Here is a 14,320-nt window from a genome sequence, read left to right as displayed (position 1 = left end):
TAAAATATGAGTTAGGGGTAGAAACAACGACTGTAAAATTTTGAATCAATAAAATCCATGCTTAGTATTGTTAAATATGCAAAATGTGAACAATAGTTTTACTAAAAAGAAAGCTTTCAGACTGAAACGTCTACAGTTACGGTTTATTGAGAAAAAAAAAAAACCTGATATCTCCATATTTTCCAGGCATTATTGCAAAAACTTCATGGTAGGATGTTTTTTTGGTACAACAGACCTACGCATATGCATCAAAATAATGTGATATCCTGAACATTTTTAAAGTCACTGCTCCAAAAAGTAAGCAGGATCTTTAATAATCATTTCGGAATCAATGCATTATGACATAGATCACTTGCAAGCTCGTATACTGTTGAATACTTATCGAGCCATCACGAATGCTGCTGCTCTCAGATATTCTAGAACAGAACTTTCTATCGGTCACCATATATGTATCTTACTGCATCAACCTTAGCCAATGGTAGCAGGGGACATAAAAGCAAGGGGTCTTCAGACGTTCTGATTTTAAAACTTATGGAAGAGAGCCACAACACATCCCTGCCCCCCCCCCCCCTTTATCTTTCTTTTTAATTCATTTCCGTCAAATAATCATTGGCAACATCTTCAGGTATTATATAGCGATGTGAAGAACTTCAATGCGGCATGATTCTAGAAGCACATTTAACAGTTCTGTAATTTCCATGCGCAAGCTTTTAGTTTATGACATAAAATAATAGTTTCGTCTCTAGCTTACTAAAATGTATTATTCATGGAAATAACGCTGGATCCATCGGCCTTTCTGTAAAGAGCAATCTTCCGAAGAGATCTGGTGGTGGTGGTAGATAAAAACCTCTGATAGGCCTTTGAAATTTGCGAAACGCGGGAAGGTCATCGTGATAGTGGCGATTAATCGATATGTTATCGTTCTTTTTTACACCACATCTCCTGAAGAAACTAAAAAAGAGCATGATTTTGGTCTGGTTTTTTTTGTGTTCTTCTGTCGCCTTACTGACGAATTAATTCCAAAGATCAGTTTTTCTATTTTCTTGGTAGCGCATTTAATATTTGCGGCAGTATAAAGGACAAAAAAAAGACTAATTGTAGACAGACTTAATTATTTTCATTTCAAGATACTAAATTCGTCTTCCCAAGACCTTGAATAATGACGTTTACCAAGGGTCGAAATCTATATTCTAGAATTTCAAATGCGAACAGAAGAAGTATCCATTTTCTTTCTTTGTTTCTTTATATGCATGTTTGTTGTTTGTATTCATTTTTTTTCGGGGGGGGGGGGACAAGGGAATTACTATTCTATTCAACAGCGGATTTTATTTTGTAAAACATTTATATTTGTTGGGTCGGTTAGACTCTAGCAATTTTCTAGGGTAAAGAGTAATCAATAATTCTCTAACAAATGCATTTACTGTATACATTATCATACCAAATCAACATAATAGTTAAAACGTTTAGCGCGATCTTATAGAATTTCCTCTGTGAAGTTTATTATTGAGTACACTCTATCAAACCAAATAAAACAGTTGAAAATAAATGTTAAGCGCGATTTCATAGAAGTTAATTTAACAGGTCCACGATTATTAATACATGTAATATACACTATCATGTGAAGGGAGACCGCAGCACCAAATCAGTTCAGTTCAAATGTTAAGAGCGATTCCATTGTAACCGTCTTCCGTAGATGAGTCATCCATTGTGTGGTGTGTTCTTTCCTCAAATAAGACAATTCCATTTCAGATACAATGTAAGATAATATATTTAGATTTTTATTTCAAAAAGGGAAATTTCCCTGATATTTCGGACATGCTGTCTTTATTTTTTTCATTTATATCATTCGGTGACATAAACGAATGATTCGGATTCATTACAATGACACGAGATTTATTTTTCTCTTTTTTTTCTCCACTTCTATTTCCTTGTAGGAAAGTTGCTCCTTGCAACATCAGTCAAGCACAACTGAAGAAAACTGAAATCTATATATGAATCTTCACAACTTTTCTTTTCTTTTAGTCAGGACTGATATATGCCTGACGTGATCTTTGAAAGGGGAAACACACTACAAACGAGACGAGAAACTTTATAAAGGAATCATTTACAGTTCAACATTAAAGGGTGTGTACAGTTCTGGTCGAGGTGAAGATTTAGCTTTTAAAGTTTTGTGAGATATTCAGAAACCACTCTATGAAATGTCAAAGAGCATGTAGTTCAAAGGGGTATCAAAAGTTTATTCGATGAAAATCGGTTTTGAAATGGCTGAGATATCCAAAAACAAGGTGAAACAAGGAGATACTAATAAAGTTGAGGCATGTCGCCTTTTATTATTAGCATTTTTTTTGGATATCTCAGCCATTTGAAAACCAATTTTCATCAAATAAACGTTGAATTCTTCTTAAAATTACATGCTCTTTCATATTTCATAAGAGGCTTTTCATTATCTCACTTAGGAATGTTCAAAACATGAATTCCCTACCTCAACCAGTACTGTACAGTCCCTTTAAGCTCAAATTAAGTATAGTGATATGTATTAATGAATGAATTCAGTTGAATCCCGTATTTAGCGGCCTTTCCATACTTCCTTGAGCATTTCGAGCTGCCATTGATACAGACAGACAGATTCTCCCAAACAAGTATTACGCAAAACAATACAAAACAATTGCAGATTCCATGGCTGTCACTGAGCACTAACCAATCAGATGCAAATAATTGTGATTATCACTTGTAGCCTAACTCAGCCTCACCTTTTGTGTTGTTGTTATTATTTCCTTCTCATAATGAGTGGTATAAGTATATCAAAAACAGAGACAGAGAGATATAGGGAGAGAAATAGAAAGATATAAAAAGGGAAATGCAGTATATTCATAGTCCTCATCAGTGCAGATGGCTTTAATTTGACTTCACATGCACACTCACACAAAAAAAAAATCATGCAGAACGTCTTCAGTTTATCATTGTTTTATTTTCATGCATTACAAAACATCTTTATGTTTCAAAGCTGTACAATATGTTGACGTGCTCTTGAGACTGTCATCTGCTCGGCCTGAATTTGATCAAAGTTGAGCTTTGATTTAGAAGTGCACATTTCCAGTGTATTTCAAAATTGACATGAAATTCCTTCCCACAAATGAACAACTGAAAAAAGTGTAAAAAGAAAAAAAAAACTTTACATCAGCAAGGATCTTCGTGTCAAAATTGTTAGAAGTAACTTTTTTTCATTTTTTTTTGTGTGTTCCTATATTTTCAGTCAAGCACGCACATGGGCTTATACACACTCGAACACACATAATGATATAGAACAATGTATGGATAGATAGGTATTCTAACATATTTGAAGTTGGAAATACCATAAATCCTTAAGTCCATTCTCTCCCGCAGAACGCTGAAATGCTGGAAAACCCCATTATATGTTCCGGCACAAATTTCCCAGCCATAGAAAGACATCACACGAAGATATTTCAAATAATATCAACACTGTAATAAAAGGAAACACTTCACGACAATGACTATTCTTAAATTCTTAGAACACTGAATCATGAGGAGGGAGAAATCTCTTTGCATAGTCATGCACTGAACATTCACTTAATTTCAATTACTTTAGTTTTAAGATTTGTTTTTGAAGAAACAAAACGTATGTAGGAATTATGATGAGGAACATGCAGCTGTTGTGCCGAGGCATGCTATTATAACACTATAATCGCCTTCCACGTAAGTTACACTATGAACGTGAGCGGTCGCTTCTAGTCAAAATATTATTCCGTGTTATCATGACTCGCACGAGACTCTCTCGAGTGGATGAAGTGTATGTTTCGCATGGTGATACCAACCGATTAGATTGCAAGTAAAGACGTGTTAGGCGGGGAGAAGGTACGGGGGGGGGGGGGGGAAAGTCTGGACTTCTTTGTATTTTTACAAAACTCAATAATCCGGAGCCAAGAATAACAAAGAGTTAGGGAAGAGACTTCTCCGACGCCAAGTACATCGTTTTCGATCTCTTCCGCCTATACTAACGTGATTTTTTTTTTGCCGTTTTCTATATGGTCATTGTAGCTTTTGCATCTGTGAACAAACTTTAAAGCATAATTTACCATTTGCAGATGAAACAAAAACCCAGCATTAGTGCTTCAAAATAGTTCTAAACTGTGAGTTAGGGATATGAACCAATATAATCGATGTTAGGTGTTGATAAATATACAAAATATAAACAAAGTTATATAGTAAAAATGTTTCCAGACTAAACCTTCTACAGTTAAGGTTTGATAAGAAAAATAGTGGTTATATTTTAGGCTTAATTGTAACAATTTTATATGGTAGGGTGTTTTGTGATACAACTGTCCTACACATATTACGCTTCAAAAGTAATATCTTGAACACTTTTTAAATCACTGCTTCCAAAGGTAAACAGGACCTTTAACGACTGATGCTCCGTATGGTGCCTTTAATACGTGTAACTTGCTTATGTTCTGTGTATTGCAATACTAGACTCAGAAATGGAGTAATGGCAACTAGTTAATCAAGAGCTTAACCCTGAATCTTGACTTTAAGAGTAGGCTTTAATAATAACAGCATCATGCACTCAGTTGTACACATGACAGACGTTATAAGCATTCATCAAAATGACGTGGCATATAATGTCTCAGTCCAAAGTCTGCAGATACCGCACTTTGTGAACAGATTTAAGAATATTGGTCAATTTTTGCAGCTAACTAGCTAAGATGTTGGGAAATTCGACGTAAAGGGCACTGGACTTCACATGGTATCTTTAGTCACACGACGAGCCTTCTTTACCGGAAATGGATGAAATGAGAAGATAGTTGAACAGAAAAAGAAAGGAAAAGAAGAGTTGTTGTGCATAATCCGTAACTTTACAAATCAGTTGTTTGTTGTCTTCTTTAATTCTAAAAATATCTCTGACGTAAACTGTTCCAAAATAATGGGAAAAAACATAAAAGGAAGACAACTAATAATAAAAGTGTGGAATTTGATATTTTCCAATCTGCCATGTCTGCTTGGCACATGGAAGCCCTGCTTTTTAACAGTCACCTCCATTTCCAGCGATTTCTTTCGGTATTTGTCATGAAAATGTATGCATTGTATCTCAGTTCACAGTTCACAGTTTGTTTCATTACACTGTTGTGTTTGTATGTGGATTCATATTTTATGCCTATATTTGCTGGAAATGAAATAAACAAAATGAAATGAACGAAAATGAAAAGATATTTGGGATTCGCGAAATAGATTTCCCTTCTATATAAAACAACAATACGTTATGTCGTCATGATCATAACAACAGGAAGAGGTAAGCGGAGAAGGAATTTCGACACACATCACAGATTGTTTCTATAAGGAAAAAGAAAGTCTGAACAAGGGACAGGTGTCTTTTTGGACATCGACGACTCGCAATTGTGAACAACATGTGGCTTCACTTGGGCCTACGTGCAGAAGAAATGAACTTCGAACGCATTTATCGCGATCATTTTACGATCTATTTGAATTAATTCAAGGACGCGATCATGCCCGCTTCGACTATAAAGTCGTACAAAAGGGATTAGTATGAGAACATTCTAAGGACCCTAGATGTTGCCTATGAGTCGATGAACAGCAGGTCCAACATTTATTGCTCTGGTTGAGGGGAAAGGTAATCAATAAAAATGAGCAAATAAAGTCTGATACAGACATCAACATGCGATATAATTCTTGCTTTCACCTTGGGATTTCCATCGATTTGAGTAGAGTTTCAAACTTTGTGCGTAAATAGCCGAGCATGTTTATATTTTTCTTATCATAATAGCGATCATCGCTTAAGCCTCACTTCGCAACATTTCTTTACCTGTAGTCATGATAGTTCTCAGTTGTCCAGTTTAGAAGAGATCAAATAACATGACGTGCAAGTAGATTCGGTCCAGAAAGGCATATTGCCTGAGCACTCTTGGTTGGGTAAATCAAATTACTGACCAAATATTTGTCTTTACAAAGGAAGTGAGTGTCACGTGATTCCTTTCCCCATGCAACCATGCGAGGAGATTCCACTTAACAATTCTTCATCTTGCCTGGTCTCATGGATTTCTTGTTTTAGCATAGCAATTGGAATCCTTGCTAGTCCACGTGTTACTTCAATGGACAGTTTTCTTCTTAACTCACTTTAAACTTTACAACATGGCGCCTATATCAAAAGCCATTCAGGAGTAACACTATGATAGAACGGTGCATGTTAGGCATAAGAGATATCCCACGATATCGTAATGAATTCAAAATCAAGTTTCTTTCAATTTCTTTATTTTATCATCATTATCTATTTATTCTTATTATCAATCTTGGGGGAGGGGGTTATCACACAATTCTCTTTAGTGTAAATAATATGACTATTAATCAAGAGTGAAGTAACCTTTTGGCTGAACTACCTTTAACGCGCGGCATATGAACGTTCAGACATCTGGCAGGTTATGTGATTTTACTTCGAGTTTCTTTCAATCAATTCCTTAAAAATACTGGCATGCCTTTTTGCTCGAAAGTACTTTCTATTTCATATAACGATCTGCTTAAGGCACAACTGCCGAGCAAATAACTATTAAATGATTCTTGAGTTTTACATGTTTTCATTCGTATACGTATATTGATTACATCATAATCGATTGCTAATAATAATAGTGATAATAAAGTAATAGGAATAACAGTGATGATGATAATGGTAATAATGATAATAGTCATCATTATAATATTCTTATTATTATCATATATATATAATATATACATATACATTTCATTTCATTTCATTTCATTTCATTCTCCTTTGATATACAGTAAAAGTTTGAACTCTTGTGCCTATCACAACAGCAATTCTGCTTTTTGCCCCACCTTATGTTTCATCCTACTGTTCCAATCTATGCCTTTGTTTTTTTTATTTCTTTATTTGACCTAATATACCCACTGCTCGCTATGCCCCCTATTGCAGTTATTCTCATTACTGATTCAATTATTTGCTATTTTGTTTACCACTTCCTCGTACTCACTGATTTATAATGCTTTGGATTGAGAAGTTTGTAAACATTGAATCTTCAACATGTGTTTCATGATAATTTCCAGGACAAACTAATTGTAGAACTAGTAGCTAATCGTTTTCTTATCTTATTTGAACATTTTTTGCAACATTAAATATTACTGCTTTCTCAACTCATACCCGATTTTGTCAACACTTCTACCATTTCCTTTGCCTGCATGGTTTTACTCTGTACTTTTGCCAAAGTCATCTTGGCTATGGATTCGAATTTATGAAGCTTATGGGGAGTTTAATAGATGATTTTGATCGCCGTTATCGAATTTTGCTTGCTTGGACCAAGATAATTCTTCCTATCTTCTTCCTTCTTGTCGGTAAAAAACTGTTGAATCTGTTACACGTATATCTGAGGTGTGTAATGTGTGTGTGTGTGTGTGTGTGTGTGTGCTTATGCTAACCCATAGTGTAAATCCGAGGGCTTTAGCGCAATGTAGGACTATAATGTTGGCCAAAATGTGAAATCTGTCACGAGATATTTTTCAAAAGCTATCTTCGATTATATCTCCGATATATAGTATTTAGAATGCAACGTTCATGAGTAGACAATTAAAAGTGTACAGGATTCGATAAAGTGCGTTGTTTTTCGATTGACCGAAATGACAGTAACGTCTAATAATGATGACAAAAATGTTTCCATCTCCAAATGATAGATTCATCAGTTTAATTCAGAGTCTCTTTTTTCTGCAGTTGTTTTGGTGGTGCGTAAGTTTGAATCCATTTTTTTTTATTGAAACCAGAATAAAAGTATCATAATCACATTTCTCGACATGTTTTCAATGTTGTTGCATGCTTAAACACTGTAAATTCATAATAGAACAGACAAAAAAAAAAAAAAAACCACACACACCAGAAACAAGAGAGGGGGGACTTCATTGTATAAGTACATAGTAGCTCCCAACATTCATTCCCAGCCTTTGAAAATTTAAAAAAAAAAATCTATTTGATACTATGTTACGTAGACTATTATACTATATTAGTTTGCCATTTGTATGTATGTATATTTTTGGAAATGAAAATAAAAAAATGATGAAATGAAAAACTGCAAAAGGAAGCATCAACCTTGTTTGTGTTAAATCATAATTTTGTTGTGTCATTATTCCTTATGATATATGAAAAAGGTAATACGAAATAATAATTACAAGTATTTTGATGATAACACTCATGAGAGTGCGGATAATACATACGCTCCCATGTCTTCATTAAAAGTCAACTATAGACTATTACAATAGTGGATAAATATTACCTGATGTCTCTGTCAGCTATTATATAGTAAACTGAAGCGGATACAATGCACATGTGCAAGGCTCATCTATACTCAAAATTTTCTGACCGTCTATTAGAACTATGATCATGGAGACTTCAGTGATTATAGAGATCACTAAATCACTTTTCATCATTGCCCATTATAGTATTTCAAGCAACCTCGGGCTCCTTGTCGCGAAAATTCCGCCCAGAGCATTTTTGTAGAGTGTACATTAAAATGAAATGCATTACGTAATCATCTCTTACAAGTGGCTATCATTGCGGACATTGTCATTATCATTAACTTCCTATAGTTACTCCTACAGCTATGATCAATACTACTTCCAGGACAAGTCCAGAGTTCTCAAGGAACCAGCTGAGAGAAACAACAATTCATAACTCTGAACCGTGAAAACGGAAGTAACTTAAAGATTGCAGTAATCGGCATTAAGAACGTGTATAACTGAACGTTCTTCAAGTTGCTATATTCTGTAAGAAATAAAAGCAAGAAATCACAAATATTTACGTATCGAATCGCCTAAGTCGTTAAAAGTTAAACTTTCAGTCAACAAACTGCATCAGCAATCAAGAGAAGCGGGAAATTTCTGTGTCAGTAATAAAGCGATGTAACTTATTTCTATCTTCAGGAAAAAGCTTTGATTGGAAAACGATTACTCTGCTCTTGTCGAGAGAACTCATACCCCCACAAGCATCTGCTTCCATGTAGATTCCACCGCACATAATCTTAAGCATCGAATATTAATGTAACGTACTTCAAACAGTTTGTCACATTGATTCAAATTCATTTTACGCCATGTAATTATATAAAGCCCATGTATACTGAATTTACAAATATGTGTTACTTGTCATTGATCTCTATGGATGTATGTTGCTTATACAACTTTGTATAATATGTGTGGAAACTTGATAAATGAAACAAAATGAAATGAAATGAAATGGAAATGAATACGGATCCATGATTTCCAGCATCAATTCAGCTTTTGGTTTGCGAAATATCAAGGCTGTCACAGTACTTCAATTTTCTAGAGAGTGCAATGCATTTATTTTTGTGTTGTTTTTGCTACTTGTTCTTACTATTGTGGGCAATGACTGAAATGTCCTTCCTTTCTGTCTGTCTGTCTCTCTCTCTCTCTATCAGTCTGCTATCACCTGACCAATGTCTTTTGTGACAAGATACCGTTTAATTTGTTAATTCACAGGTCAGCAGTTGCGATCCTAGTAAATTTAATTTGTAGAGGGAAACAAGTTGAAGAAACTCATACTTGAAGATACGGTTTAGTTGTAACAGTGCATGGAGACTGCGAAACAAACTTGTTACGAGAAAAATGATAAAGATTTCTGTTTTCTGAAACTTTTAATTAGTTTGCGATTTTACGTCCTATATAGGACAATACAGTATACACTGTTAGAAATAAATATCCTAATATGCTTCAAAGAATGTAGAATTTGGCCTATGATATTAACAGAGAATTTGATCTAACAAAAAAAAAATATGAGATTCCCCTTGACACTGACGACCATAATAAAAACTATTTATGGTCTAACATAGCTGTAAGATTGATTCCAGCTATCCCGATCTACAATCCACACCTAAAGACTTAATTGCCCAATTAAATTTCCGAAGGGCATTATCATACCACAATTGTCGCCTCCTTTCCCGGTCAGGAAGAGTAATGAAACTTAATGAGCAAATTAATAAGCAGATACCCATGCTGCTTCTTTGTTGAGGCCGATCTAACTATAAATGTGCTTATGATGTAGTCTCCTGCATTACATTCTCACTTTTGCATTTTTGATTCATTTGATTATTATATCTAATATTTGCCTCCTTAATATATTTCTTTTATCATTCATTAAGTATATGCTTTGCTTTGATATACGTTACATTTTGGTGACATGTGCATGGAAAACAAGTTTAAAGACAAATAAAGAAGTATATCAATCCAACCATACCAAATGTGTCTTATCTACACTCAGCAAAAAAGAAAGAAAGTAAACACTTTTCCAAGCTCATATTCCTCATAGAACATTAGGCTAAATATAAATTGTTATTATGGTAAAGACAATTTAATTGGTTATCAACCTGATAGGCCAATGAAAAGGGAAACTTTACGCATGAGTGAACATATTCGTTTTTCTCTTCCAAGGCACAAAAGTAAAAATTGCAAAAATGGACTATTTCTCATTCATGCGTATGTGCTCTTCCATCTTTATAACAATGAGAGCAAAAGACAAATCCAACTCACGAAACACAAGTTAATATGGAAAATTACTCATTGATCTGTATGTCTTCGTAACATGTAAAGATAAAGAAAGGCAAAAAATTGAGAAAATGAAGAATCTTCTGTCAAATCCAAATCAAATGACATCAGAAAAGGGGTAATATTAACAAAAATGGTAGAAATTCGAAATGTTATTTCGAATTAAGCACATTGAAAATGATATCTAGTTCTTGAATTTGTCTCATGAATTCTTAAATCCCTAAATTAAAAGAATAAAATTTTAAACAAGTCTGTCCATTTTACCACATTTACATTTTACTCCCTATACATTTGAATTTGAGTAGACAGAACATTCTTATTTCCTTTTTTTAGTTTCCCACTTTGTTTTTGTTTGAGGATATAAACAAATAAGGGAACGAAAAGTTATTTTTTGCTATTCATTCATGTTTCTCATCGTGTTAGATTTGTCTTTTGTTATCCTTGTTATCTTGAAGGGCACCTGGAAATGAATTACTACATGTTGAATTCTGCAATTTTCCCTTTCGTGCTTTGGAAGACAAAAATTATTGTGTTCACTCATGCATAAAAGTGTTTTGCATTACCCTACCAGGTCAACAGCCAGTTAGATAACCTTTAATATGGTATTAGACACAAAGATTTTTATCAAAATCTTCTATGTAAAATTTACACTGGAAAAGTGTTTACTTACTTTCTTTCTTTTCTTTTCTTTTTTGTGCTGAGTGTATTTAGTTAATTTTTAGTATGTCTGTCATTTTTTTTTAGTGTAAATGCATTAGCAAAGAATAGATACACCCACCCTGATATCATGATAATCTTCTTCGAAGATCTCTTAAAAACCAACAAACAATAGGAATGTGAAAGAAAATTCCAGCCCTGTTGTAGATTTTTTTATTTCTAGGAAAGCAATGGCACATTGCTGTTTGCTTTTCACGATCGGTATTTTTGCAATTCCTATACGGTCTGCTGGCAAATTACACAAGTATCTTAAGTAAGAAATTGATCATCCATGTCCATGCTCTTTCAGCTTCAAAATAGATGAACTGCTGGAACTCAAACAAATTCGTCACTTTAACGCATTCGACAAACAAGTGGTTGTTCAATTCAAGTTGTCTGACACCTTGATGTCTATACTAGAACATTTTTTGGAGTTCGGAATGAAGTGTAGCTTTTCGGACAGCAAAAAATCACAATTAAATAAACATGATATTTGAGTCAATATAGACGATCACATTTTTTTTTTTTTTTTTTGGGGGGGGTCTATTCTCCAAATTTTGTATTCAGAAGAAACGATGGGATTCCCAATACACTGTTAAACCATGGTGGCCGATTTTGCATTTGTTGCTGTTGTTGTTGTTTTTCAAAACAAAATTCGGTGCCCTGTATATTTTCTGTCTTCTTTTTACATTCACATTCTTTTCCTGAAGTACGCGATGTGATTTTACTTCACGAAAAAGGGAAAATATTTCGTAGAACCACGTTAAAACTTCACCTATATTATGACTTATAAGAATTCAGGAGACATCGACCGTCTCTTGTAAGTCTGATGATCTCATGTTATAAAAGTGCTTAATCACCAAAAGAGAAAATATGTGGTCACATTGCCGTATATTGTACTTTATTTCAAAATAGCATGTAAGCTTTATGAAGAAAACAACTTGACTATGGATGCATTAAGACTGAAACATCGTGATCCCAGATATGTCTGTAGTAGGTAGCACCAGTATTACGTTTTGCGAAACATAACAAAAAGAAATATATACTTCAACACCGTAGCATCAGCATAGATGTATATGTATATATATATATATATATATATATATATATATATATATATACATATATATATATATATATATATATATATATATATATGTGTGTGTGTGTGTGTGTGTGTGTGTATGTGCGTGTGTATGCGAGCGCGTGTGTGTGTACGTGCGGTATGCTCTGATGTTTTATGATACGGGAGAGAGTATAACTAGGAAGGTCAGTATGGGCATTTATTTATCACTCGAATTTAAATACTTCACCGCTTTATCGTGATCGTCACTTTACAAACGTGTTCAAGAAAATGAAAAGAAAGATTTAAATCATCATGATTATTACTGATATCATGATACTTCTGTTATTTTCCCCTTTTTATGAGATCCGAACTGTATAGCATCGTTTAGATTATGCAAATAAAACAATTAGGAAAAGAACGAAAGTTTTCGATAGAAGCAATCCTTTCGTTGCCAAGATTTATGACAAGATAATTATTGTGGTATATTTTATGTAGTTGACCTTCCTGGTATAGAGAGTATGGATAAATGGTTGTGATGTAAGAAATGTTTTAATCGCAGTGGACATATTCCTGTATGGACCACATGATACAGATATCATTTGCATGAATTCTCTTTCTGTTTCCAGATTGTATCAAGAAATGGTGAAAAAGAGAGAGACAAAAACGCATGCCACTAGTGCTTTCTTAATATACCTCAAGCGAACGTGCGAGAAAGAAGAAAGCAATATAACACACATGGGAAGAAACAGCCTTCATAATTCTTGCACACTATTAGACAGCTCTATGTCATTATGTCGTTTGGTTTCTAAACTGAATTTAATGACTGAGTGAAAGGTAGATCAAATGAATGAATGAATGAATGAATAATGACCTCATGAATAAATTAGTCAAAAGGTACATTAAGGAATGTGAAACCGAATGAGCTATAATTAAATAATTAATTGGGCAAAAGAATAAGAGCATGAATAAAAGAATGAATAGACAAATGAATGATTGAGTTGATGAATATTATGTATTAAAGTGTGAACACAAAAAATAGACCCCCCCAAAAAAAAAAAAAGAAAAAAAAAGAGAGATGTAGATATATAGACTTACATGGACAGGCTTGGAGCCGCTAGTTGAGAATCCATCACTGGACCTTGCATGCCTATGTTCATCTGAGACTTCAGGAGAACTATCGGCTCGGTGAGAACAGGCAGCATTATCAGGATGACAGAGTGTTTAAAGTCGTTGCCAGAGACCTCGGATGAAGTTTTTCTAATCGGCAAATCACGGTGATATGAAGGATTTATTCTAGGCGTAGGCCTATTTATAAACTTTGTTAGTTTGTTCACGCGTCAGTCGGAAATCTTAAACTTATTTTTCTCTCATTGTTTTGTTGGGAAGAGAATGTGAAGAAAATTTGTTTGTTTTGTTTGCATGTATGCAATGAATGCTTTTTATCTTATTTGGAGGAGAGGTGGGCACAGAACAATCCCTTTACCAAAATCAGTTACTACTGGTCGCAAGATTTAATCTTTGGTTCGAAATTAATGAAGTAGACACAAAGAACAATACATTCAGCAGGAGAAATCGGCGGCTGCTCCCAACGTATTTCACGCCGAAGCTTGAAGGCACTTTGTGGAAATTGAGCGGCTGTGGCGCCAAATGTATCCGGGACTTGCCTCGGTGGGTGTCCGTGGCATTTACGCGGGTGAATAGAGAGTCATCTGGTTGCCACTCTTTGGTAGTCAGCAGGTCTTTGAGTTGTACGGAGTCGGTTACCTGGCGATTTGGCGTCGCGACCATCAGTGATTCCAAGACATGGATGATGATACCGATCAGTAATTGCTATCGGCTCCTCTCGCTTACTTTCAGCGCACACAAACACGTGCTCGCAAAGCCAACCGACTTGGCGGGCTACAGGTATACCATCCGATGTTTCGGCACCAACTCTGGTTCCTCGCTATCCTACATCACTCACCCCTCGACATA

The 14,320-nt window shown here is 34.7% G+C and overlaps 1 protein-coding gene across 1 annotated transcript in view; it reads right to left on the bottom strand.

Annotated features, from left to right (window-relative positions):
- The window catches only part of LOC139727307 (receptor-transporting protein 4-like), a 65,110-nt gene extending 50,790 nt beyond the window's left edge, over positions 1-14,320 (bottom strand). Inside the window, exon 1 of the mRNA XM_071638262.1 lies at positions 13,442-14,320. Coding sequence (XP_071494363.1) covers positions 13,442-13,548 — 107 coding nt within the window. The 5' untranslated portion in view covers positions 13,549-14,320. The remainder of the gene's footprint in view (positions 1-13,441) is intronic.

Source organism: Diadema antillarum, unplaced genomic scaffold, assembly GCF_040938485.1.
Source record: "Diadema antillarum isolate AM-2024a unplaced genomic scaffold, OU_Dant_1.0 seq00000124_RagTag, whole genome shotgun sequence".
Lineage (NCBI taxonomy): Eukaryota > Metazoa > Echinodermata > Echinoidea > Diadematoida > Diadematidae > Diadema > Diadema antillarum.
The sequence above is the reverse complement of the archived record's forward strand: the minus strand, read 5'-3'. Positions and strand labels throughout refer to the sequence as shown.